General features: G+C 41.2%; 2 protein-coding genes across 4 annotated transcripts in view; both read left to right on the top strand.

The window, feature by feature from the left end:
* Positions 1–1,688: 1,688 nt before the first annotated feature.
* LOC111950600 (FUN14 domain-containing protein 1A) lies at positions 1,689–11,477 on the top strand. Its single transcript, XM_023968315.2, has 5 exons — positions 1,689–1,793; positions 4,974–5,124; positions 5,248–5,323; positions 9,722–9,850; positions 10,062–11,477. Exons 1-5 carry the CDS (start codon positions 1,775–1,777, stop codon positions 10,137–10,139), a joined length of 453 nt encoding a protein of 150 aa, XP_023824083.1. The 5' UTR covers positions 1,689–1,774; the 3' UTR covers positions 10,140–11,477.
* A 2,157-nt stretch (positions 11,478–13,634) lies between these two features.
* LOC111950548 (lys-63-specific deubiquitinase BRCC36) overlaps positions 13,635–24,321 on the top strand; it is a 46,143-nt gene continuing 35,456 nt past the window's right edge. Inside the window, exons 1-8 of one of the 3 annotated variants that reach the window (XM_070434607.1) lie at positions 13,641–13,991; positions 16,651–16,771; positions 16,952–17,038; positions 17,149–17,237; positions 17,330–17,385; positions 17,573–17,704; positions 18,681–18,724; positions 18,861–19,550. In XM_070434607.1, the coding sequence (XP_070290708.1) occupies positions 13,887–13,991; positions 16,651–16,771; positions 16,952–17,038; positions 17,149–17,237; positions 17,330–17,385; positions 17,573–17,704; positions 18,681–18,724; positions 18,861–19,009 (783 nt within the window). In that variant the 5' untranslated portion in view covers positions 13,641–13,886 and the 3' untranslated portion in view covers positions 19,010–19,550. The other 2 variants (XM_070434608.1, XM_070434609.1) reach the window with 2 other exon arrangements.

Here is a 24,321-nt window from a genome sequence, read left to right as displayed (position 1 = left end):
CCATTTATATGCAGATGACACAGTCTTATACTCAGCTGGACCATCCCCGGATTGTGTTAAAGGCTCTACAGCAAAGCTTTTTTAGTGTCCAACAAGCATTCTCTACCCTTAACCTTGCTCTGAACGCCTCCAAAACAAAGGTCATGTGGTTTGGTAAGAAGAATGCCCCTCTTCCCACAGGTGATATTACTACCTCTGATGGTTTAGAGCTTGAGGTAGTCACCTCATATAAGTACTTGGGAGTATGGCTAGACAGTACACTGTCTTTCTCTCAGCACATATCAAAGCTGCATGCTAAAGTTAAATCTAGACTTGGTTTCCTCTACCGTTTCCTCTTTCACCCCAGCTGCCAAACTAACCCTGATTCAGATGACCATCCTACCCTTGCTAGATTACGGAGACATAATTTATAGATCGGCAGGTAAGGGTGCTCTCAAGCGGCTAGAGGTTCTTTACCATTCGGCCATCAGATTTTCCACCGATGCGCCTTATAGGACACATCACTGCACTCTATACTCCTCTGTAAACTGGTCATCTCTGTATACCCGTCGCAAGACCCACTGGTTGATGCTTAGGTCTCACTCCCCCCTATCTGAGATAYATACTGCAGCCCTCATCCTCCACCCGTTCTACCGTCACATTCTGTTAAAGGTCCCCAAAGCACACACATCCCTGGGTCGCTCCTCTTTTCAGTTCGCTGCAGCTAGCGACTGGAACGAGCTGCAACAAACACTCAAACTGGACAGTTTTATCTCAATCTCTTCATTCAAAGACTCAATCATGGACACTCTTAATGACGGTTGTGGCTGCTTTGTGTGATGTATTGTGGTCTCTACCTTCTTGATCTTTGTGCTGTTGACTGTGCCCAATAATGTTTGTACCATGTTTTGTGTTGCTACCATGTTGTTGTTATGTTGTGTTGCTGCGATGCTGTGTTGTCATGTGTTGCTGCCTTGCAATGTTGTTGTCTTAGGTCTCTCTTTATGTAGTGTTGTGTTGTCTCTCTTGTTGTGATGTGTTTTGTCCTATATTTATACTGTATTTTTTATCCCAGGCCCGGTCTCCGCAGGAGGCCTTTTGCCTTTTAGTAGACCATCATTGTAAATAAGAATTTGTTCTTAACTGACTTGCCTAGTTAAATAAAGGTTAAATATTTTTTTTTACTTTTAAATTGCATATTTTCATAGTTACAAATCAGGTCACCCTGCCAAACTTCCCTGCTAAAACTGCGCTACCGTGCTGCTCTTTTGACTGTTTATTAAACTCAGCAGAGAACCTTCTCGCTCTCCATTCAGCTACACTCTAATCTTGAGGGGCGTTACTTTAAAATGCAAATCCTTACATTGCTAGACCGCAAGATAGGACAATGATAGAGATTCCGTGCGTGATGTTAAATTGCGGTCTCAGTTGCTCCGATTTCAAAACGATTTGGAGCACAATTGAAAAGTTAACACACTATATACACTATATACAATGGACTGATTAGAAAAATATAATTAGTACTTTCCAATGCATGAGATTTAAGATATAAGAGGTGTGGCATGTGAGCGTGAGAAGAGAGTCAATATGTGTAGTGCTAGGGCAAAAACAAAACGTACACCCAGGGGCCCACGACCGAGTTTGGGAAATCCTCAATTGAGCTATGGTCTAATGAACACCAGAAATGTAGGATGTGTGTAAAGGCCCTATACATCGAAATGGTACTGGGCCAATTTTGTGATGTAACACGTGACATTTCAGATGGGCTGGGTTAACACCAAATGAATTGAGAAAAATGGCCGAGAAGAATAAAGGTGAGAAACAAGTTASCAATACAAATATTTTAAAAATATTGCCCTTGCTACCTATATCACAAAATGTAGTCTTTAATCTGAGTAGAGGTCAAATACCATCAAACAAATGCAGTTACGTTAATGCACATGAACACGGTTGTCCTTCGGAAGGTTAGCTAGTTAAGGTAGAATGTGTAACGTTTTATGCTAACAATCGCAGTTAGCTAGCAAACGGTAGCCCTCAGTCGAATTGCGGACCAGCGTCCTTTGTTTGCTAGTCCCCACGCCTGCTATTCAGGGTGGGAGTGGTACGTATTTTGTCAAATGGGWTGCTTACTAACTCCATGTTGCTAGCTAGCTTCCAGTGCCCTGGGTGTGTTGGTTGGTAGCTAGCTTTGGTAGGCTAACTACTGAACTAGCTAGCTACAACATTTTACAAACTACGACACACATTGGGCTAGTTCAATCACTTCGAAAATGTATTACTCCTTAGCTGTTATGACATTACAGTATGTCTGACTGTTTACTGACAACTGCGGAGGTCTCTTATGGGGGGCTAGTGTGAAGGAAGGCCATGTTATAGGACCCCGCCTACTTGTTTTACACTKWACCAAAATATTAACGCAACATGCAACAATTTCAAAGATTTGACTGAGTTACAGTTAATAAGAAATCAGTCAATTGAAATAAATAAATTAGGCCCTGATCTATGGATTTCATATTACTGGGAATACAGATATGCAAATGTTGGTCACAGATACCTTTTTTTTTTTTTTTTTAAGTAGGGGCATGCATCAGAAAACCAGTAAGTATCTGGTGTGACCACAATTTGCCTCATGCAGGGTGACATCTCCTTCGCTTAGAGATGATTAGGCTGTTAATTGTGACCTGTGGAATGTTGTCCCACTCCCCTTCAATGGCTGTGCGAAGTTGCTAGAAATTGGGGGGAACTGGAACACGCTGTGGTACGCGTCTATCCAGAGCATCTCAAACATGCTCCATGGGTGACATGTCTTGAGTATGCAGGCCATGAAAACCTGACATTTCCAGCTTCCAGGAATTGTGTACAGATCCTTGTGACATGGGGTTGTGCATTATGATGCTGAAACATGAGGTAATGGYGGCGGATGAATGGGCCTCAGGATCTCGTCAGGGTATCTGCATTCAAATTGCCATTGGTTTAAAATGCAATTTGTGTTCGTTGTCAGTAGCTTATGCCTGCCAATACCATGACCCCACTGCTACCATTGGGCACTCTGTTCACAATGTTGACATCAGCAAACCACTCACCCACACATCTGCCATCTGCCCGGTACAGTTGAAACCGGGATTCATTTGTGAAGAGCACACTTCTCCAGCATGATAGCGGCCATCGAAGGTGAGAATTTGCCCACTGAAGTCGGTTACGATGCCAAACTGCAGTCAGGTCAAGACCCTGGTGAGGATGACGAGCATGCAGATGTGCTTCCCTGAGATGGTTTGTGCAGAAATTCTTCGGTTGTGCAAACCCAGTTTCATCAGCTGTCCGGGTGGCTGGTCTCAGACCATCCCGTAGGTGAAGAAGCCTGATGTGGAGGCCCTGGGCTGTGTGGTTGCAAGTGGTCCGCAGTTGTGAGGCTGGTTGGACGTACTGCTAAATTTTCTAAAATGATGTTGGAGGTGGCTTATGGTATAGAAATGAATGTTAAATTCTCTGGCAACAGCTCTGGTGGACATTCCTGCTGTCAGCATGCCAATTGCACGCGCCATCAAAACTTGAGACATCTGTGATGTTCTGACTACAACTTCACATTTKAGTGCCCTTTTATTGTCCCCAGCACCAGGTAATCATGTTTAATCAGCTTCTTGACATGCCACACCTGTCAGGAGGATGGATTATCTGGGCAAAGGAGAAATGCTCACTAACAGGGATGTAAACACATTTTGTGCACAACATTTGAGAGAAATAAGCTTTTTGTGCRTATGGAACAGCTTGTGGATCTTTTATTTCATCTCATGAAACATGGGACCAACACTTTACATGTTGCATTTTATATTTTTTGTTCAGTGTATTTGTAGAATCTTCTAGTATCACTGATAATTGCCAAGGTGGGGGGAAAAGGATACTACGGTATTTGAAAGTATTAACAGGACAATTCCATAAAACTGAATGAAAGGGTTTCACTATGTTTTGCAGGATATGTCAAAGATTTGGTGTCTGCCAGGCCAGTGTGTTTGTTCTTGACCCAGACAAAGCTCTTGACTACTGAGCTAATCACAAGTCTGTTTGACTGAATGAGAAATCGATACCCATTAGAAGTCTTTGGGCTGGTCTATTTTAGGCTTGTACTTAATGCAGCTTTTCCCATTCTTGGTCCTCTAGACCCCAGGAGGTGCATGTTTTTTTGGGCTTCAAATGATCAAAGCTTGACTAGTAGTTGATAATTTGAATCAGCCGTGTAGTGCTAGGTCAAAAACCAAAAGGTGCACCCCTTGGGGTCCCAAGGACTGAGTTTGGGAAACCCCGACTTAATGGGAAGAGATTTTCGATACACAAAACAATGCTGGATTCAAAACTTAGTTTTTCATTTAAAATTATTATACAAAATTCTTGCAACCAATAGAATGAGATATATATGGGGGATACAGCCATCCCAGCTCAGCAGATTTTGCTGCAACTAGACAGAATCATTAGATCACTTGTTTAGGTACTTCTCATATGTAGCTTGTTTTTGAAGAATTGCAACATTTACTTGGAGCTAACTCTGTAAATAGCACTGCTGGGTGATTTGAAAAGTCAGTCAATCGAACAATAATATAATACTCTTAGCAAACATTTGCATCTTTAATTTGCCATCTGTAGACTGACAATAGAAAGGTTCAGAACTTTGGTGAAATAGCACAGTTGAAAATGTATATAGCAAATGGAAATCAAAACTGGATTGTGGGACTAAAAATAACAAAAGATAACTAATATATAATGTCTGTAAAATGTATGTATAAGCTGGAAGTATATGTGGGGATTGGAAATTATGCAGATCTACACCCTAAAAAAACAACCTAACTTAACTGTCTGGCATCCGACGTGGCGTAAGATACACAATGCACACATTATTTCTACTGTTGAGGCCATCCAACATGCATTTCAATGTCTTGCAAGGTCATGTGAGCCAAGGACGATTAAGCGTATGACACATTTTTAATTATGACTTGTTCTTCTAGATAAGAGTGAGGAGACCTTTGAAGTCATGGACGTAGTAGAGTATGCCAAGAAACAGAGATGGTGGAACAAAATATTTGGCGAAAACTCTGGGCCCGTAGCCGAGAAGTATAATGTTGCCACCCAGCTTGCCATTGGTGGAGTGTCTGGCTGGTGAGTCGATCAGTCCTGAATGTGTTAATATTAAACAGAACTAAGCCATGTGAATCTGGTGGTACAATTTAACCAGTTAAATTACTTGGCTGTTCTCTGTTTGACTGCTGTGTTTCCTCTTAGGTGTGCAGGGTATTTGTTCCAGAAAGTTGGGAAGCTGGCCGCTTCGGCAGTGGGTGGAGGCTTCTTTTTTCTTCAGGTAGGGCTGGACTTCTTTACGTCAATTTATTTTCTTGTGTTGATAATCCTTAGTTCTAAATGACACCTGACCAATTTATTGAGCCACATTTAACACAGATTCTGACACTCATGTTTCATGAGGACACATGGAGGTGTGTTATGACCATAGACTATGGCTGTGTCCGAAATCTGGCTTGCCTACTACTTACTTAAACTGCATACTGTGTACTAATCATACTACATACGATTTAGAATGTACTGTTTAGAAAAATAAAAAGGAGTAAGTAGCAAATATTAGCACACTAGGCTCATCCTTCTGAGAATGCAACATCTAATGCGCCGTTGCGTTGATTCCTGCCATTCGTTAATTTTGGTACAGCGCGTCCCCTTAGCTGTTTATCAGCTGTTGTCAAACACACACACAGGTCTCAAAGACGATTCTCTGGCCTCCTGAGTGCCGCAGCGTTCTAAAGCACTGCGTCGCAGTGGACCTGGTTCGATCCCAGGCTGTGTCACAGCCGGCCATGACCGGGAGACCCATGAGGTGGCGCACAATTGGCCCAGCGTCGTCTGGGTTAGGGGAGGGTTTGACCGGCTGGGATTTCCTTGTCCCATCGTGCTCTAGCGACTCCTTGTGTCGGCCGGGCGCCTGCAAGCACCCTTCGGTCACCAGCTGTACAGTGTTTGCTCCGACACATTGGTGCGGCTGGCTTCTGGGTTAAGCGAGCAGTGTGTCAAGAAGCAGTGCGGCTTGGCAGGATCGTGTTTCGGAGGACACATGGCTCTCGACCTTTGCCTCTCCCGAGTCCGTAGGGGAGTTGCAGTGATGGGACAAGCCTGTAACTGCCAATTTGGATATCACGAAAAAGGGGTAAAAGGAATAACAAAAAAATTATTCTCTTCCTCAAGTGTACAGCGAATTCTACTAGATGAAAATACAAAATGAGTATGACATCCTGGCATTTAAAGTATCCAACATTTTAGAATGTCACACGACTATGGACAATTATGAATGTAATACATGGAAGATATCAATAGCCCTTTGTATGGAACATATGGGATGACAAATACACTGATAGAAATTAGTTTGCTCTAATTATTTCTCCAATGTTCGTTATTCTCCTCAATGCAACCCTTGCCCAAGTACTTAGCATTAGGAAAGTGTAAAATGTGCTGTCAAAAGCTTTAATAGTATTTTTCACAATATTTTGTTACAAGCAAAATGTATCATTTTGGGAGAAGTAATAAAGTGAATTKTCTTTTAGAATGATTTTGCTTGTGAGAGCTTTGCGTGCGTGAGCATTGCAAAATAAATCTACACATGTCAATAATTTCATCCAAACTGCTTGCGCGCGTCAACGAGCGTCTGCGTAGCCAGGCCCGCCTCTCCAATCTCATTGGTTTTCAGGAGCATATACTAGAGTTCAACCGATTATGATTTTTCAATGCCGATACTGATTATTGGAGGACCAACACAGCCGATACCGAATAATCAGACGATTTTTATATATTTGTAATAATAACAATTACAACAATACTGAATGAACACTTTTATTTTAACTTAATATAATACATAAATAAGATCAATTTAGTCTCAAATAAATAATGGAAACATGTTCAATTTTGGTTTAAATAATGCAAAAACAGGGTTGGAGAAGAAAGTAAAAGTGCCATGTAAAAAAAAAANCCCGCCTCTCCAATCTCATTGGTTTTCAGGAGCATATACTAGAGTTCAACCGATTATGATTTTTCAATGCCGATACTGATTATTGGAGGACCAACACAGCCGATACCGAATAATCAGACGATTTTTATATATTTGTAATAATAACAATTACAACAATACTGAATGAACACTTTTATTTTAACTTAATATAATACATAAATAAGATCAATTTAGTCTCAAATAAATAATGGAAACATGTTCAATTTTGGTTTAAATAATGCAAAAACAGGGTTGGAGAAGAAAGTAAAAGTGCCATGTAAAAAAAAAAGCTAACGTTTAAGTTCCTTGCTCAGAACATGAGAACATATGAAAGCTGGTGGTACCTTTTAACATGAGTCTTCAATATTCCCAGTTAAGAAGTTTTAGGTTGTAGTTATTATAGAACTATTTCTCTCTCTACCATTTGTATTTCATATACCTTTGACTATTGGATGTTCTTATAGGCACTATAGTATTGCCAGCCTAATCTCGGGAGTTGATAGGCTAGAAGTAAGTCATAAACAGCGCTGTGCTTCAAGCATTGCTAAGAGCTGCTGGAAAAACACAGGAAAGTGCTGTTTGAATGAATGCTTACGAGCCTGCAGCTGCCTACCACCGCTCAGACTGCTCTATCAAATATCAAATCATAGACTTAATTATAATAAACACACAGAAATACAAGCCGTAGGTCATTAATATGGTCAAATCCGGAAACTATCATTTCGAAAACAAAAAGTTTATTATTTCAGTGAAATACGGAACCGTTCCGTATTTTATCAAACGGCCGGCATACCTTAAGTCTAAATATTGCTGTTACATTGCACAACCTTCAATGTTATGTCATCATTATGTAAAATTCTGGCAAATTAATAACGGTCTTTGTTAGGAAGAAATGGTCCTCACACAGTTCGCAACGAGCCAGGCGGCTCAAACTGCTGCATATACCCTGACTCTGCTTGCACAGAACGCAAGAGAAGTGACACAATTTTCCTAGTTAATATTGCCTGCTAACATGAATTTCTTATAACTAAATATGCAGGTTTAAAAATATATACTTGTGTATTTGATTTTAAGAAAGGCATTGATGTTTATGGTTAGGTTCATTGGTGCAACGAATGAGCTTGTTAAATCATCACCCGTTTGGCGAAAGTAGGCTGGGATTTGATGATAAATTAACAGGCACCACATTGATTATTTGCGTCGCTGGACAAGCTAGTTAAACTAGTAATATCATCAAGCATGTGTAGTTAACTAGTGATTATGTTAAGATAAACTTATCGTATAAAAAAAAATCTAATGCTAGCTAGCAACTTACCTTGGCTCATTGCTGCACTCGCGTAACAGGTGGTCAGCCTGCCACGCAGTCTCCTTGTGGAGTGCAATGTAATCGGCCATAATCGGTTACCGATTGTTATGAAAACTTGAAATTGGCCCTAATTAATCGGCCRTGCCGATTAATCGGTCGACCTCKAGCATATACCTAGGTGGGTGATTGAACGCTGAACTGAGGTCCACACTCCAGTCCAGTTGGTGATGGTAATGCACCTTAAAGTTGGTTTTCAACCGACATATATAAAGTTCAAAGAAGATGAAGACAAAAGAAGACTGAAGGAGGAAAGATTACAAGAATCTGTGGCTTAATTTCCGGAGTTGAGGACCTTGTGCATTTCAGATAAAATAACAGCCCAGTGTTTATATCCCGAACAAATTATCTAGCAACAGCAAGCTAGCTAGCTAGCTAAATGGCCATGAATGTTTCATGTGTTTCGACCTGTCCCCAAATTAATATAGGTGGTTGAGTTTGTTTTGATATTTCAACCTGCGTGTCCTCATCGYGTCTGGTGTGGAAGGACAAAATCAACATGCGCGCGGGATGGCGCACAAGGACACACCTGTCTGTCTAGTCAACATTGCATTTATGCCTTGTATCATATACATGTTTTGGAATATTTGTTATCTGTATATTATTTTCTTATTCTTTTCATTGTCATTTAGGTCATTATTGTGGAGTCACTACAATGTTGTTGATCCATCCTCAGTTTTCTCCCATCACAACCATTTAAAATCATTAAGCAGTTTCTTTACTGTCTTGCAGCTCAGTTCAGAAGGACGACTGCATCTTTGTGTCTGGGTGGTTTTAATACATCATCCACATCATAATTATAAACTTGACCATGCTTAAAGATATAGTAAATGTTTGATTTAGTATTGTAACCGATATAACAATCACTGAGGCTGCTGAAAAGCTCCCTGGTCTTTGTAGTTGAATCTGTGCTTGAAATACTTGACTGAGGGACCTCACAGATGTATTCATGTATGTATGGGGGACAGAGGAAGGGGTAGTCATTCAAACGTCATGGCATCCCCTATTATTTCTCAGAGTCCATATAACTTTTGTGATTAGTTAAGCCAAATGTGTCTTCTGAACAAATGTAGGCTTGCCTAAACAAAGGGGGTGAATACTTATGGCACAAATTCCTTTTTAAATTTGTAAACATTTGTAGAATTTTCTTTTCACTTTGACATTTTGGCATATTTTGTGTAGATCAATGACAAGAAATTACAATGAAATCTTTCAATCCCACTTTGTAATGCAACAAAATTGGAAAAAAGTTTGCGGGGGTGCATACTTTATATAGGCACTGTATCTCTATGGTTATGATGACCAAGTCACATTGCCATTATTGGTGGGTGTGATTCATTTCCTTCTAGATTGCCAATCACACAGGATACATCAAAGTGGACTGGAAGAGGGTGGAGCGTGATGTAAACAATGCCAAGAAGCAGCTGAAGTTGAATGCAGAAAAGCCCACTAAGGAAGTCAGGACAAAAGTAGATGAGGTAAGGGGTTATCATGGTCTACTACAAAATGGTGGATGTTTCTTCTCTGATTCATGTTTTAATATGCTCGGGACTAAAATGATTTTGAAGTCATCCACACCTTTTTTTTWATTTTTTACTCCAGAGTATGAAAGAGAACAATGTTAAAGAACAATACTCTGCAAAACTTTACCATCGATTTAAAGGTGCTTTTTCTTTTTTGTCTTACCAGGTGCAGACATTTGTGAAGAAGAATATTATCCTCACAGGGGGTTTTGCTGGGGGATTTCTGCTGGGCTTGGCCTCTTAAGAGCCTCTCATTTCGGTCTTTACCTAATATTTTTGTCACATACAAGGCTGAAAACAGCTTAAACCTAAGCAGCTATCTAGATATGTAAGTAGACTACATTGATATCATATGTCAAGCTAATTCATAGGCTTGGTGGGTTTTTGGGCTTTTGGGCATGTGTCAATTTGAAAACAGCCTTTTAGATACTATGTCTGTGGTTAAAGTTTATGCATGTTTTGTGCACATATGGCAGGAGCATTGGCTTTAATTTTTCTATGGGTTGTTTTGGTATGGTACTTATTTGAGAGATTGTTCAGATCCACTTCAATCGTTTTATCTGTATTCATTCGGATGGAACTCAGGGTTCTCCCCAGGATGTTTTAAAACAAGGTGTTTCTGCTGAGTATGGCTGGGGGGTGGCCCGGAGTGGTGTAGTGCCCCCCTTTGGACGCAGTTTTTTTTTTTTACACCAGTAACTGCCATTTCCTGCAATCTAGAGAGAAAAAATGGCCTATGATACATAAAGTGGCGCAGCGCCTCTTACATTCTTTGGGGAGAACCCTGGAACTGGAGCAAAGCCCTTTAACGTGTTTTCCCTAATGTGGGATTTGTTTTGTAATATCCTTCATTTTCTAAGTTAAGTTCAACAAGGTTGTTATGTGTTTAAATGTTACTTCAAACCAAAGGGTTTGAGTTAAAAGCATGTACATGTATGAGTAAATACTGTATGACAGGACTAGGAGGCCACAGTAACTCAAGTTTGAATGGTATTTGAAGTTATATTCTTACCTGAAAATCAGTGACATTTCAAAGTATAACTCAAAGAAAATCATGTGTGCATATTAACCGTCCCCAATAGTATTGACTTATTTACCAGCACAGGAGGTTGCGTGTGAAGTATTTATTTGAGATCAAGGACTGAGAAGGCAAGACTGGACTTATGATTTGGCTTTCTAATTCCCTGCTTAAGAGTGAGGCGTGTCATATTTGTGTGTAAGTACAGGTTGTGTGCATTATCAAAAGCTAGGGTGTATTCATTATTTGGATTCTGTTGTAAAATGTAGTGCAACGGAACCTGTACTCCAAACGGAAAATGTTTTGCAATGAAAACAAGTTTTTGTTGTTCTTTTTCATTGGAAAAATTCAGGTAGTGTCTGTTTGCTTCCTCGTGTAAATGTTTTTTGTTGCAAGAAACCAAACATTTTACAACAATCAGACTAATGAATACACCCCTGCCTAACAGCATACAAGGCTCGTGTTTCACAAACGACTATGGACAATTATGAATGTAATACATGGATGATATCAATAGCCCTTTGTATGGAACATATGGGATGACAAATACACTGATAGAAATGAGTTTGCTCTAATTATTGCTCCAATGTTCGTTATTCTCCTCGATGGAACCCTTGCCCAAGTACTTAGCATTAGGAAAGTGTAAAATGTGCTGTCAAAAGCTTTAATAGTATTTTTCACAGTTAAAATGCTATATTTTGTTACAAGCAAAATGTATCATTATGGAAGAAGTAATTAAGTGAATTGTCTTTTAGAATGATTTTGTTTGTGAGTTTTACTGACTGCATCCTCCTAGGATAATTGACTGTCAATATAAACAACTCTATTACATTACAACACGGATGGGCAACTCCAGTCCTCGGGGCCTGAGTGGTGTCACACATTTGCCCCAGCTAACACAACTGTGACACCAATCAACTAATCATGATCTTCAGTTAAAAATGTAATTAGTTTAATCAGCTGTGTTTGCCAGGGATGGCCCCCAAGGACGGGTGTTGCCCATCCCTGCATTAGAAGCATTGTCATTATATACTACAGTTTCAATTGTCCACAATCATGTCAGAATGCAGCAGGGCTTTTAGGCTCTGTTGACTTCTGTTCCCTCACAAACCCTAAACTATCAAAATAAGAGTGGCACACTCCATATATAAACTCCCAGTAATTTATTGGATATTTACCAACGTTTCGGCATCACTGTGCCTTCGTCAGGGTAATGTCATGAATACTTGAACCAGGTCATGTATACTGTGTAATTAGTGCAACCAATGACAATAGTGAGGGGTGTGTCATAATGATTAAGTTAATTAGTGAAACTATTAAAAACAGTTTATGGCATTAAATATTAGGCTATTATCATATAGAAACATAATTGAATATTGTACATAATATTAGCATCAACATACATTGTTTAATTAAATTTCACATGTTTAATTGTTTTGTATTTCATATGTTACATGTAATCTTTTGGTTCAACCTTAATGCATAATAAGCATCAACAGTGGGAACATATTAGGTGTATGCTAATAAGCTGTAGAAAGAATATACATTTATAAGACTTGTTCATAAAAGAAAGAATTGTTCATATGCAAACCCTGAGCAGCAGACTTCTCACCCTGCATGCTCACAGCACAAATGCATAGCTCTTATCACATCACTGCACCTGCTCTCTATGTACTTGTTTGCCTGGAAGAAAAACACAGTGGGCTAAGTTAATGTAATACATGAAACCCAATTAGATATCAAAACATTTATTCGATTTAGAAMTCATATAAATAGGTAGATAATGCTGTGGAAAAAAACATCACCTTGCAAACACTTCTGAATTGTGCATGTTTGTTTCTGACAAGGATCTTTGTGGCATTGTACAACTATAGAGAAAAGGGAAACATTTAAATATTTTTTGAACGTTTATTTAACTAGGCAAGTCAGTTAAGAACAAATTCTAATTTACAATGATGACCTACCAGAAGGCAAAAGGCCACCTGCGGGGCGGGGGCTGGGATTAAAAATAAATAAAAGTATATGACAAAACAAACATCACAAGAGAGACCTAAGCATGGTAGCAACACAACATGGTACAAACATTATTGGGCACAGACAACAGCACAAAGGGCAAGAAGGTAGAGACAATACATCACGCGAAGCAGCCACAACCGCCAGTAAGAGTGTCAATGATTGAGTCTAATGACGCGATGGAGATAAAACGGTCCAATTTGAGTGTTTATTGCAGCTCGTTCCAGTCACTAGCTGCAGCGAACTGAAAAGAGGAGCGATCCAGGGTGTGTGCTTTGGGGACCTCTAACAGAATGTGACTGGCAGAACGGGTGGAGGATGAGGGCTGCAGTATATATCTCAGATAGGGTGGCGTGAGGCCTAAGAGGGTTTTATAAATAAGCATCAACTAGTGGGTCTTGCGACGGGTATACAGAGATGACCAGTTTACAGAGGAGAATAGAGTGCAGTGTCCTATAAGGGCAATTTTTGGACATTATTAATTAATTACTTGGACAAATATTATGAACCATTAACCACCAGTAGATATTAATTATAGATATTAAACACATGATTTTATACATATTCTTCAAGATTTACACAAAACATTTGCTGCAAACGTACCCGGAATCCCGGGTGCTTACTCAAATGTCGTCCGACTGGATTGGCTGCGCTATGGACTTTGCTGATTAAACTGCAGATAATAATATTATTTTGTTTGTCTATCAATGTATTTTGTGGATAACGCACGACTATAAAAAGTGTACACTTTTGAGCGCTAAGTGGTAAAATAGTTTGTTACACTAATGTAGGTAGGACCACAGACTTATCAGCCTCCTTGCAACAACGGAATATTGTTTCTGTAACAAGTTTTGATAGAAAAGTCGCTAACAAGCTAGCTTTAGCTTGTGAAGTTTGAGAGATAGCTTGTAGTAATTGATCATATTGTTTTAGAGCCCAAGACAGTTATAGTACTATAACATGGCAGTGAGCGCAGTTCACCTCGAATCAGATGCTTTTTTGGTTTGCATGAATCATGCATTAAGTACCGAGAAGGAGGAAGTAATGGGACTCTGCATCGGGGAGGTAACGTTTGCACGCTAGCTAGCTATTTAGCTAAATAATTTGATAGCAAAGCAATAACTAGCTAACGTTAGCTACCAGTGGCGTGTCCAGAACATTTTCAATGGGGTGGCCAAAGTTGGGCATAGACCCAGTTTAGGAGGGGAGGGCATACCATTTTAATGCAAGGTGGATTTTTTTCAATGTAATTATGATGGTTCGACAACGCATTACAGGTATAATAAGATACCCATATACTCACGCTAATGCAAGCTAGCATTGGCTCGCGAAACTACCTCTTAACTTCCTTCATACTGGACACATACAAATGGTATCCAGGCGTTCACCTGACTCTGGGGAAGTGGATAAAGCTATATCCGAAAAACTGGCATTTGGAAAGTTTGAGGTGAGGGAGAAGGTGTGGTGGAACAAGTATTAGCATTGTTATGTATCTTGCTAGTTGGATCGAATTCTCCGTTAACTAGCCAGCGAAATGTTGAGTAACATTAGCCAACGTAACTGATCAAATAATTGAATTCATGGTGTGAAAATTAGCTGGCTAATAAAGTCAGACAGCTAACGTTGATGCGCTAACTTTAGTAACCTAACCAATTCGCTATAGTATTAACTGGTATGCGACTCCTTGCTGTTCCTCAAGTTATAACGCGTTAGTTGCTTACTGGACCCTGGCAATATGTGTGAAATGTTAACTAGCTAACGAACTAACGTTAACTACTATCTGCGAAAGGACTGTTTTCTGGTTAATTTTCAGAATGAGAGAATTAGGTGAAAAATGAGGTGTTGCTTGTTAAACAAGTGGATTCAGGGATGAAGTGTAGCTGGGCCTGGCTTAAACTGGATGCCACCATAGAGGTGAAAGGAACACCACACACTTTCCCTCACTTTTTAAATATAGTGTGGATAAAAAGGGGTATGCCAGGTGTACTTTCTGCCTGAAAGAGACCCTTTGTTGGCATAATTGATATCATGGTCTGCTGGCACATTGTAGAACAGATGTCCACAGGCAGAACGTGTACAATGTAATAATGTGTAGCCCAAAGATATTGTTTTTGTTGTCTTGAACTTGACAGTAACACTTGTGTGTGAGTGAGGGGGGATTATTTAATGTTTTACTCAGTGAACGTTATTTTGCACACATGTAGCCTTGTGCCCTTGATCGACGTCTACTATAGTGGCTATACTATACTATAATAGAGCAAAAATAGAATGCCTGTTTGATTCATTCTATTTCTACTTTAAGATGTTTTTTCCCAAGTGCAATATTTAGATGTGTGTGGTCACAAGCGTTCTATTATAAAGGCTGTCTTGGCTAACTGCAATATTAGTGTGCTGTTCTTTCTCAAGACTTGAGTGTCATTTGCAGTAAAGTGTAGGCAACAATTAACATTGAATTGCTTTCTTTACATTTTTTAGCTGTGAGTTAGGTTCACATTAACCATTTTTTATTTTACACACAGAGACTGATTGTTTAATTAGTTAAAACCTGCGTTTCCCCCTCGCACAGATTTTTTTTGCACGTTTCGGGGCAGAAAATACTGTCTGCTTTTTGGGCCCTTGCCAGTTTGCATCCCTGTTCATTTTGTCCCCTGACACTATTATAAATCAATTACTAAAGTCTTGTTACAGTGTTTGCATTCAAAGTCAGGATTGTACATAAGGGTATTAGCATACAGCAGTAAATTCACTTGAAAGTGCCATCCAGAGTGTGAATTATACTGTGACATTCTATTTTTTTTTATGGGACATCCTATGTGTGCATGCACACATGGGCTTAATAGTAAAKACGTAATTTAACTGTAAAAATGTATTACCTTTTTTAATGTGTAAAAAACATAATGACTGGTTGTGTTCATATCTGATTGTCATACAAATCACTCGTAAAAAGTAGGTTACCTGTGCATGTTTTTCTACTCCAAAATAAATCTAGCATTTGAACACTGCACTGTGCACCCGCCATTTGAATGGAAAGGGACATCTATTACAAACACCATACGTGTACTGACGCTAAGCCTACAAAGTGGCGTGCATTCATGGATGCCAAGGGAAGCCAGGCATTTTACAATAAGGAAACAAATGTATAAAATTATTACACATTCATGTCTCTGTGTTTCAGAATTTCCCCTCAATTCACAAGAGGCTGAATCTATTTCACCAGAGAAAGCATCTGAGCGAGGCAAACGGCGCCCCTCTCTCTTAGTATCTGGAGCCCATGTATCTGATGCTGTCTGGCCAAAAATAATGTGACATGCCATACTCTTTTTATCCAGACGGTATCAAATAAATGGGCTACACATACTAAGACAGAGGGGTGCTGTTTCCCTCTCACGGATGCTTTCTCTGTTGAGATTGACGGGTCTTTCTGTCGGTCCGCGTCTTGGTCAAAATGATAAATATGTTCAGAGACGATCAATCAGAACTCAGAATTTCTGGGAGCCCACTGGGGTGGCCAATCAGATTTCAAGGGGGGCCATGGTCACCCCCTGGACACGCCTCTATCTACATGCATGCATATTATCTACCTTTAATATACCCTTTGTTGTTACATTCATATTCTCAATTGGCCTATACCCCCAACTTGGTATTAGGGGCACCTGATATTGATTCTAGCTAGCTACCCTGTTAATTATTCTGCTTTCTAAAGTCACCTGGTTTGTTTACATAGGTGGACACAAATCGCATCGTCCACATTCATTCTGTTATTATTCTCCGACGCTCGGACAAGAGGAAGGATCGTGTGGAAATTTCGCCTGAGCAGCTGTCTTCAGCGGCAACCGAAGCGGAGATATCCTTTGTGCGATGTCTCATTCAATAACTTAAATCTCTGTCTTCTGGTGGTGCCTTGCAGGTCAGTGTGACATACTCCGTGACAGAGATGTCAGTGCGACAGGTAGCGGTATCATAGAATTCCTGAGGCCATTGCCATTGTCTCATTTTGATAATCAATTTCCTTAGTAAGAGCTACAGGTTGGCTGAAATGACTGGACGGCCGATGCGTGTAGTTGGTTGGTACCACTCTCACCCCCACATCACTGTGTGGCCATCACATGTGGGTAAGAACCAGAGCACCCCTCCACCACATCAATGCCACAACGTTAGTTCTCACTGTCGTGGCAAACTTTATCAGGCGGTGTGTCTGAAAGTCATTCATTTTCTACAACAGATGTGAGGACACAGGCCATGTATCAAATGATGGACCAGGGCTTTGTTGGGCTGATATTCTCCTGCTTCATTGAGGATAAGAACACAAAAGTAAGGGTTAAATGACAGCCATTTTAAAATATATAATGTCATTTTAATTTACAAAGGGGCTTCGAACAAATTCAATTATTATTTTCTCTTAGACTGGTCGAGTTCTCTACACCTGCTTCCAGTCTGTCCAAGCCCAGAAAGGCTCTGAGTAAGTATGCCCCTGTTTGGAAACCACTGTTTGCAGTGAAATGAATATCCTATCCAGATGTTAGTTAAACAAAATTAAGTGTTATTAGATGATCTTTTCTCCCTCATGACTATTAATCAGACAAAGATTTAATTGATTGTCTTTTGACACAAATACTGAATTACATCCCTGATCTGTGTTGATAAAGGTACGAGAGAATCGAGATCCCAATTCATGTGATTCCACACGAGGCCATTGGGAAAGTGTGCCTTGAATCAGCAGTGGAGCTTCCCAGAATCCTCTGCCAGGAAGAGCAGGACACCTACAGAAAGATTCACAGGTAGGTTGCCTCAGAAGCCCAGGGGAGCATTCAGTTTGGTTCAGAGTTGGCTACGTTGCGTGACTGTTTTTACTGAACGACATGTTTTCCCAAAACAATGTGCACTGTTCTTCAACAGCCTTTGATGAGGTGCGTTTGCTCCTATTTCGTAGGTGTGGCGAGCTGTGGCCTGATCAATATGGGTGTGACCATTTGAAATCGCAAAACTTGTGCAGCACACCATACACAATCGCCCTCTGGGCCACCATAATCACACCGTTTTTCAACTGGTCATTCAGTACAGTACCATTTCCGTTGAATTAACCATTCAATACCATTCTGCCGTACTGAATGCACCCCAGGGATCTGACGTTTTGTTCGAAAGCCTGTGGAAGTTTTCCTCAGGGAGACGGTAAAAGAGGGGGAGTCTAGATGGAAACTAGTGATGCATTGGCACTTTTCAAACCAGTGTGATATTTCGCGTGGGTGGAGCTCTGAACGAAGGTTGTATTTCTGAACATTTGTCTGACTTGCAACAAGTTAGCTAGCGTTAGATGCAACACTAATGTCGCATAGGCTACTAAAACTTTGTCCAACACAGTAGTAAAAGAGAGACAAAACAAGGAAAAGCCTCTCCTGGGGGAAAATGTAATTCTACTCAGTCATTTAAATGGGAGCGTTAACAGCCAGCGCTCCCATTCAAATGCAAAATCCGGTAATAAAATTCTCCAGACTTCCAATAGTCAAGCGAACGAGATGAGATTTGGATGGATGGCCCCGCAAGACTAACTGGTAAGTACCTCTGATTTGGAGTGTGTTGAGCCCCCCCTGCAATTGCCTTTGCCATGCAGAAGATATTTCCCCTTTGTCTACCATAATATACAAAATTGTCTTGCAGCAAAGACTGGTTTCAGAAGAAAATACTATGAACTCAAGGCAGCTCATTGTATATTGCTCATTGTTAATAGAATAATTTCAGGATTTCATTTCTTTGCAGCTTAACTCAACTGGATCCGATCACGAAGATACACAATGGCTCAGGTTGGTCTCTATATATTTGTTGATAACTGATATTTAATTGTGTCAGTATGCATATTAATATCCCCAACGGTGCATCCATGTCTTGACTGTGCTTTCTTGCTCCACTTGGTGTGTGTGTGCGCGCGCACACGTTCAGTCTTCACTAAGAACCTGTGCAGCCAGATGTCTGCTGTGAGTGGTCCCCTGCTGCAGTGGCTGGAGGATCGTCTGGAGCAGAACAAACAGAACATCATTGAGCTGCAGCTGGAGAAAGAGAGACTAACTCAGGAGTTGGCAACTATGTGAAAGGGAGAGAGTTAAGAAATAGACACGTGGGCCTACCGAGTGGCGCAGCGGTCTAAGGCACTGCATCGCAGTGCTTGAGGCGTCACTACAGACCCGGGTTTGATCCCGGGCTGTGTCGCAGCCGGCCGCGACCGGGAGACCCATGAGGCGGCGCACAATTGGCCCAGCGTCGTCCGGGTTAGGGGAGGGTTTGGCCGGCCGGTATGTCCTTGTCCCATCGTGTTCTAGCGACTCCTTGTGGTGGCCTGGGCGCAGTGCACGCTGACTTTGGTCACCAGCTGTACGGTGTTTCCTCCGACACATTGGTGCTTCTGGGTTAAGCGAGCAGTGTGTCAAGAAGCAGTGCGGCTTGGCAGAGTCATGTTTCGGAGGACGCATGGCTCTCGACCGTTGCCTCTCCCTAGTCCTTACGGGAGTTGCAGCGATGGGACAAGACTATAACTACCAATTTGGATATCACGAAATTGGGGAGAAAAAGGGGTAATGTTGACATGTTCCTCATAGTGCCATAGACCTTCTAACACAAGAACAAGTGACTAAGTGAATGTCCTCATTGCTAACTGAATGCCACCACACACACCTTAGGGAGTGTTTTCTTGTCATCCTCTGTGTACTATTAAAATCTATACTGTATTTACTAGAACATGTTACTACCACACTAAGATGTTAGATTTCTCTTTATTTTAGTTCCTTGGCACCGAGTATTGGATGTGTTTTTCCATATTGCTGATATACACTGCTCAAAAAAATAAAGGGAACACTTAAACAACACAATGTAACTCCAAGTCAATCACACTTCTGTGAAATCAAACTGTCCAATTAGGAAGACCTGATGACATACATTTACATGCTGTTGTGCAAATGGAATAGACAAAAGGTGGAATTATAGGCAATTAGCAAGACACCCCCAAAAAGGAGTGATTCTGCAGGTGGTGACCACAGACCACTTCTCAGTTCCTATGCTTCCTGGCTGATGTTTTGGTCACTTTTGAATGCTGGCGGTGCTCTCACTCTAGTGGTAGCATGAGACGGAGTCTACAACCCACACAAGTGGCTAGGTAGTGCAGTTCATCCAGGATGGCACATCAATGCGAGCTGTGGAAAAAAGGTTTGCTGTGTCTGTCAGCGTAGTGTCCAGAGCATGGAGGCGCTACCAGGAGACAGGCCAGTACATCAGGAGACGTGGAGGAGGCCGTAGGAGGGCAACAACCAGCAGCAGGACCGCTACCTCCGCCTTTGTGCCAGGAGGTGCACTGCCAGAGCCCTGCAAAATGACCTCCAGCAGGCCACAAATGTGCATGTGTCTGCTCAAACGGTCAGAAACAGACTCCATGAGGGTGGTATGAGGGCCGACGTCCACAGGTGGGGTTGTGCTTACAGCCCAGCACCGTGCAGGACGTTTGGCATTTGCCAGAGAACCCAAGATTGGCAAATTCGCCACTGGGCCTGTGCTCTTCACAGATGAAAGCAGGTTCACACTGAGCACATGAGCACATGTGACAGACGTGACAGAGTCTGGAGACGCCGTGGAGAACGTTTGCTGCCTGCAACATCCTCCAGCATGACCGGTTTGGCGGTGGGTCAGTCATGGTGTGGGGTGGCATTTCTTTGTGGGGTCGCACAGCCCTCCATGTGCTCGCCAGAGGTAGCCTGACTGCCATTAGGTACTGAGATGAGATCCTCAGACCCCTTGTGAGACCATATGCTGACACATGCACATTTGTGGCCTGCTGGAGGTCATTTTTGCAGGCTCTGGCAGTGCACTCCTGGCACAAAGGCGGAGGTAGCGGTCCTGCTGCTGGGTTGTTGCCCTCCTACGGCCTCCTCCACGTCTCCTGTGTACTGGCCTGTCTGCTGGTAGCGTCCATGCTCTGGACACTACGTGACAGAACACAGCAAACCTTTTTGCCACAGCTCGCATTGATGTGCCATCCTGGATGAACTGCTACCTGAGCCACTTGTGTGGGTTGTAGACTCCGTCTCATGCTACCACTAGAGTGAGAGCACGCCAGCATTCAAAGTGACCCAACACATCAGCCAGGAAGCATAGGAACTGAGAAGTGGTCTGTGGTCCACACCTGCAGAATATCCTTTTTTTGGGGGTTCTTGCATTGCCTATAATTTCCACCTTTTGTCTATTCCATTTGCACAACAGCATGTGAAATGTATTGTCAATCAGTGTTGCTTCCTAAGTGGACAGTTTGATTTCATAGAAGTGTGATTGACTTGGAGTTACATTGTGTTGTTTAAGTGTTCCCTTTATTTTTTTGAGCAGTGTATTTTGAATGGATGGTGCAATGCACTGTGAGCATGAAAGGATGTCCCGTGTGAATTGCCAATTCAAAATGTGACAACATAGTATATCCAGGTATTTGCTTATTAGAAAGTAAAAAAAAAAAAAGTTTTTAAGTTTTTCAATTTCTATGTTGCAATATGTCATGCTTTATTTGTGCTCTCCAAGTTAAATCAAAGCCATCTCCTTTGACAGCTATTGGATTTCTTGTACTTATGAATGTTTTCATAAGTTATTTCATGGAAATGTTCCAAACCATTAACTTTGTCCGCTCCTGCAGAGTTTTGAGTCCTGAGTGAGCATTTTGTCTGAAAACCTCAAATGTTGGTTCTCATTCTCATAGAAGGGCAGAAGGACAATTTGTAATTAACTATTTCATACGAGGTGGGGGAGATGGGATATTGCTTTATATCCGTTTGGAAAATACAGCGTTGTTAGCTAAACGATGTCTAAATGTGAATGTATGGTGTAATCATCGTAGCTTATTTAGCAGCCATTGCTTAATCATTGTGTGCCTTGTCATGCTTGTATGGGTTCTTTTGTTTTGAGGGATTAAACAGATTTGTCTCTTTATGACTCACCATCTTAAATATTTGTGTCAGTTGACTGAATCCATACCAGTTCCAAATCTAAGCAATGCTCAAATTGGGTGAGCAGTTTAAATAATGACTAGCTTCATCTATCAGTACACTAAACACAATCAAAAGTAAATGTTGTTTTTAGTACAGGGATAGGTCAGCATGGTACCAACAGCACATTTTGACGTTGATTGGTTAAAATAATCCAACATTTTCAGGTGGCCTGGTTCTGTGTGTACTATAGAAATCATGGAAACAAATAATGTAGACAAGCTTTGAAAATATTATCTTCTGACCATCTCGGTGTGTCTGAGAGTTGCTATAGGAACAGCTTTGCCCATCAGCTGGAGTGGTTCAGTATTCCGGCTGAGTCATGCCGCAGCGCTCACGACAGGGAGATGGAACGAGCAATTTCCTGAGCCATCTTCATTATGGTCTTATTGAGTGATACCTCACAATGCTGAAATAGCCTTCTGTGAGGTGAAAAAGTTGCTATGTGAGAGGAACTATAGAAGGCCCTGTTAGCAGTAATTCCAACCAGAAATCAGTGGCAACTACAAGGCGTCATGTATGTCAGATGATGTACACAGTATTAAGGCCTTTAAAAGGTTTTGATAAAATTTGCTTTAATGTCTCTAAAGCTCACTTGAAATCTGGCAATCTGAGTGCTTTGGCTGCCATTCTAATCACTATCACAATAATAATGACCCTCATTACATCCTCATTCATCCACAAACCTTATTTGGTATTCCACTAGGTAGAGGCATTGTTCTCCAGAGATACAAGGCTTTTTGCATCTCAAAAATAAAAGACAACAGATGCGCGATAAAAGATACAGATGCTGAAATGGCCAGATTACCGAAGTAAATATGTGCTGGATTCTTACTTGGTTTTGTGTAATCACATTTTCATCAACAACCCAACACAGATGCTCTCATCAGTGATTCTCTGTGGATGTTGTTTGCCTACGCAGCATAGCATTGCTAATGTGAGATGGCATTGCTTGCATCATTCACTGTGGATCCGAGACTTTCCAATATAGGGGTGGAGGGAAGGGAACCCATGATTCTCGGGAAACGGAGGTTGGGTGACAGGTTGATTACGATAAACTGCTGACCGGGAACTGTGTCTGCACCATTGCTGCCTGCTGTAATTCATGGTGACTTCTGCCTCAGCCCGACCTAGGTTATAGAACTGTAATATATTGCTTCAGAATAGATAAATGGCTAAAGTCATCCTCTGTTAAACCTTTCATATGCCTTTAACATGCCACGTTATAAGGGAATTCTGTTTCAGGTGTCATTCGTTACCAATGTCACAAATTAAGCATTTAGAARAAATCAGACTAATTTGTTGTAGATTTATCGAAGTATTGCCATTGCAATTTAATCCAGAGGGGAACATCTATTGTCAGTGGACCTATTCCAAGCAATAATTACAATTAAATAGAGACAAGATAAAATATTTAAGCAAATTCTTCCCCATCCTCCTTCACTATTCTGCAATAGAGGCCTCACGTTGAGGACGGAATGTTTTTCAGATTGGATGTTTGGACTGATGACTCCAGTTTTCCAAGTCTTGTTTAGCTTTCCTTTTTTCTCTCTCACAATCTGCTGTTGCTATGGAATCCTTGTGCGAGACCAGTGGCCATGACATCATCCCGTTTACAGTAGACAGCCTCTTTCCATCCCCCAAGGACTCGAGCAAGGGACAGTGGTTTGATGGACACGCTTCAGCTGTAATTCACTCTATGGATGGAAATAGCCACATTGTCGTATCCCATTGTTTGTGCTGGAAAGAACTCTGCTGGTCTTTCTCCGTAAGCACTACAAACTAGGACTATAAATCTGTAAATATGCTGCAAATGTTTATATGAAATAGAGGCATTCGAAACGAAACGTACACCGCTATTACTGGAGCTGAAACACACATGCAGGTACAGTAGGTTCCTCATTAAGTCTTAGACAGTTTTGGAGGTGACACTGGACAGGAGGGAGAAGTAGAGGAGAGCATTATCGCTTAATGTTACACAAAAATGTGTAATTTGCATAAATGTAGCTTGTTTTTAGACAACTATTATGATCCCTACTATGGAATCGATGTTGATGGAGTTGACGTCATGTCATCATAATTCTCAATCATCATCAAACAATGGTATGACAAACATGTATTTCCACAAGGGGGCAGTGCAAGCCTACTTTTACACATCAAGGGGCCGCCCCTGCTGCTTGCACGACATGTAGGGATACAGCCCTACATTTTCAGCACATATCTAACACAACAGTTAAAAACGTTGATTACTTTATCGTACCAGATCCTGTATATTTACCTATTTACCAACATGTAGGTTGCAATCTGGTTAGTCTTATGGGTAATTGGTCCTATTACTGTGAAGCCCCTCTGGTTGTGGAGGATGAGGCAAACACACAGAGATATAGAGA

This window comes from Salvelinus sp. IW2-2015, linkage group LG23, assembly GCF_002910315.2.
Source record: "Salvelinus sp. IW2-2015 linkage group LG23, ASM291031v2, whole genome shotgun sequence".
NCBI lineage: Eukaryota > Metazoa > Chordata > Actinopteri > Salmoniformes > Salmonidae > Salvelinus > Salvelinus sp. IW2-2015.
This window is presented reverse-complemented; position numbering and strand designations above follow the sequence as displayed.

Bases quoted from the DNA above. Each gene is read 5' to 3' on its own strand.
- LOC111950600 (XM_023968315.2), top strand. The intron at 5,125-5,247 runs GTGAGTCGATCA...GTTTCCTCTTAG, and splicing joins ATTGGTGGAGTGTCTGGCTG to GTGTGCAGGGTATTTGTTCC. The intron at 9,851-10,061 runs GTAAGGGGTTAT...TTGTCTTACCAG, and splicing joins TCAGGACAAAAGTAGATGAG to GTGCAGACATTTGTGAAGAA.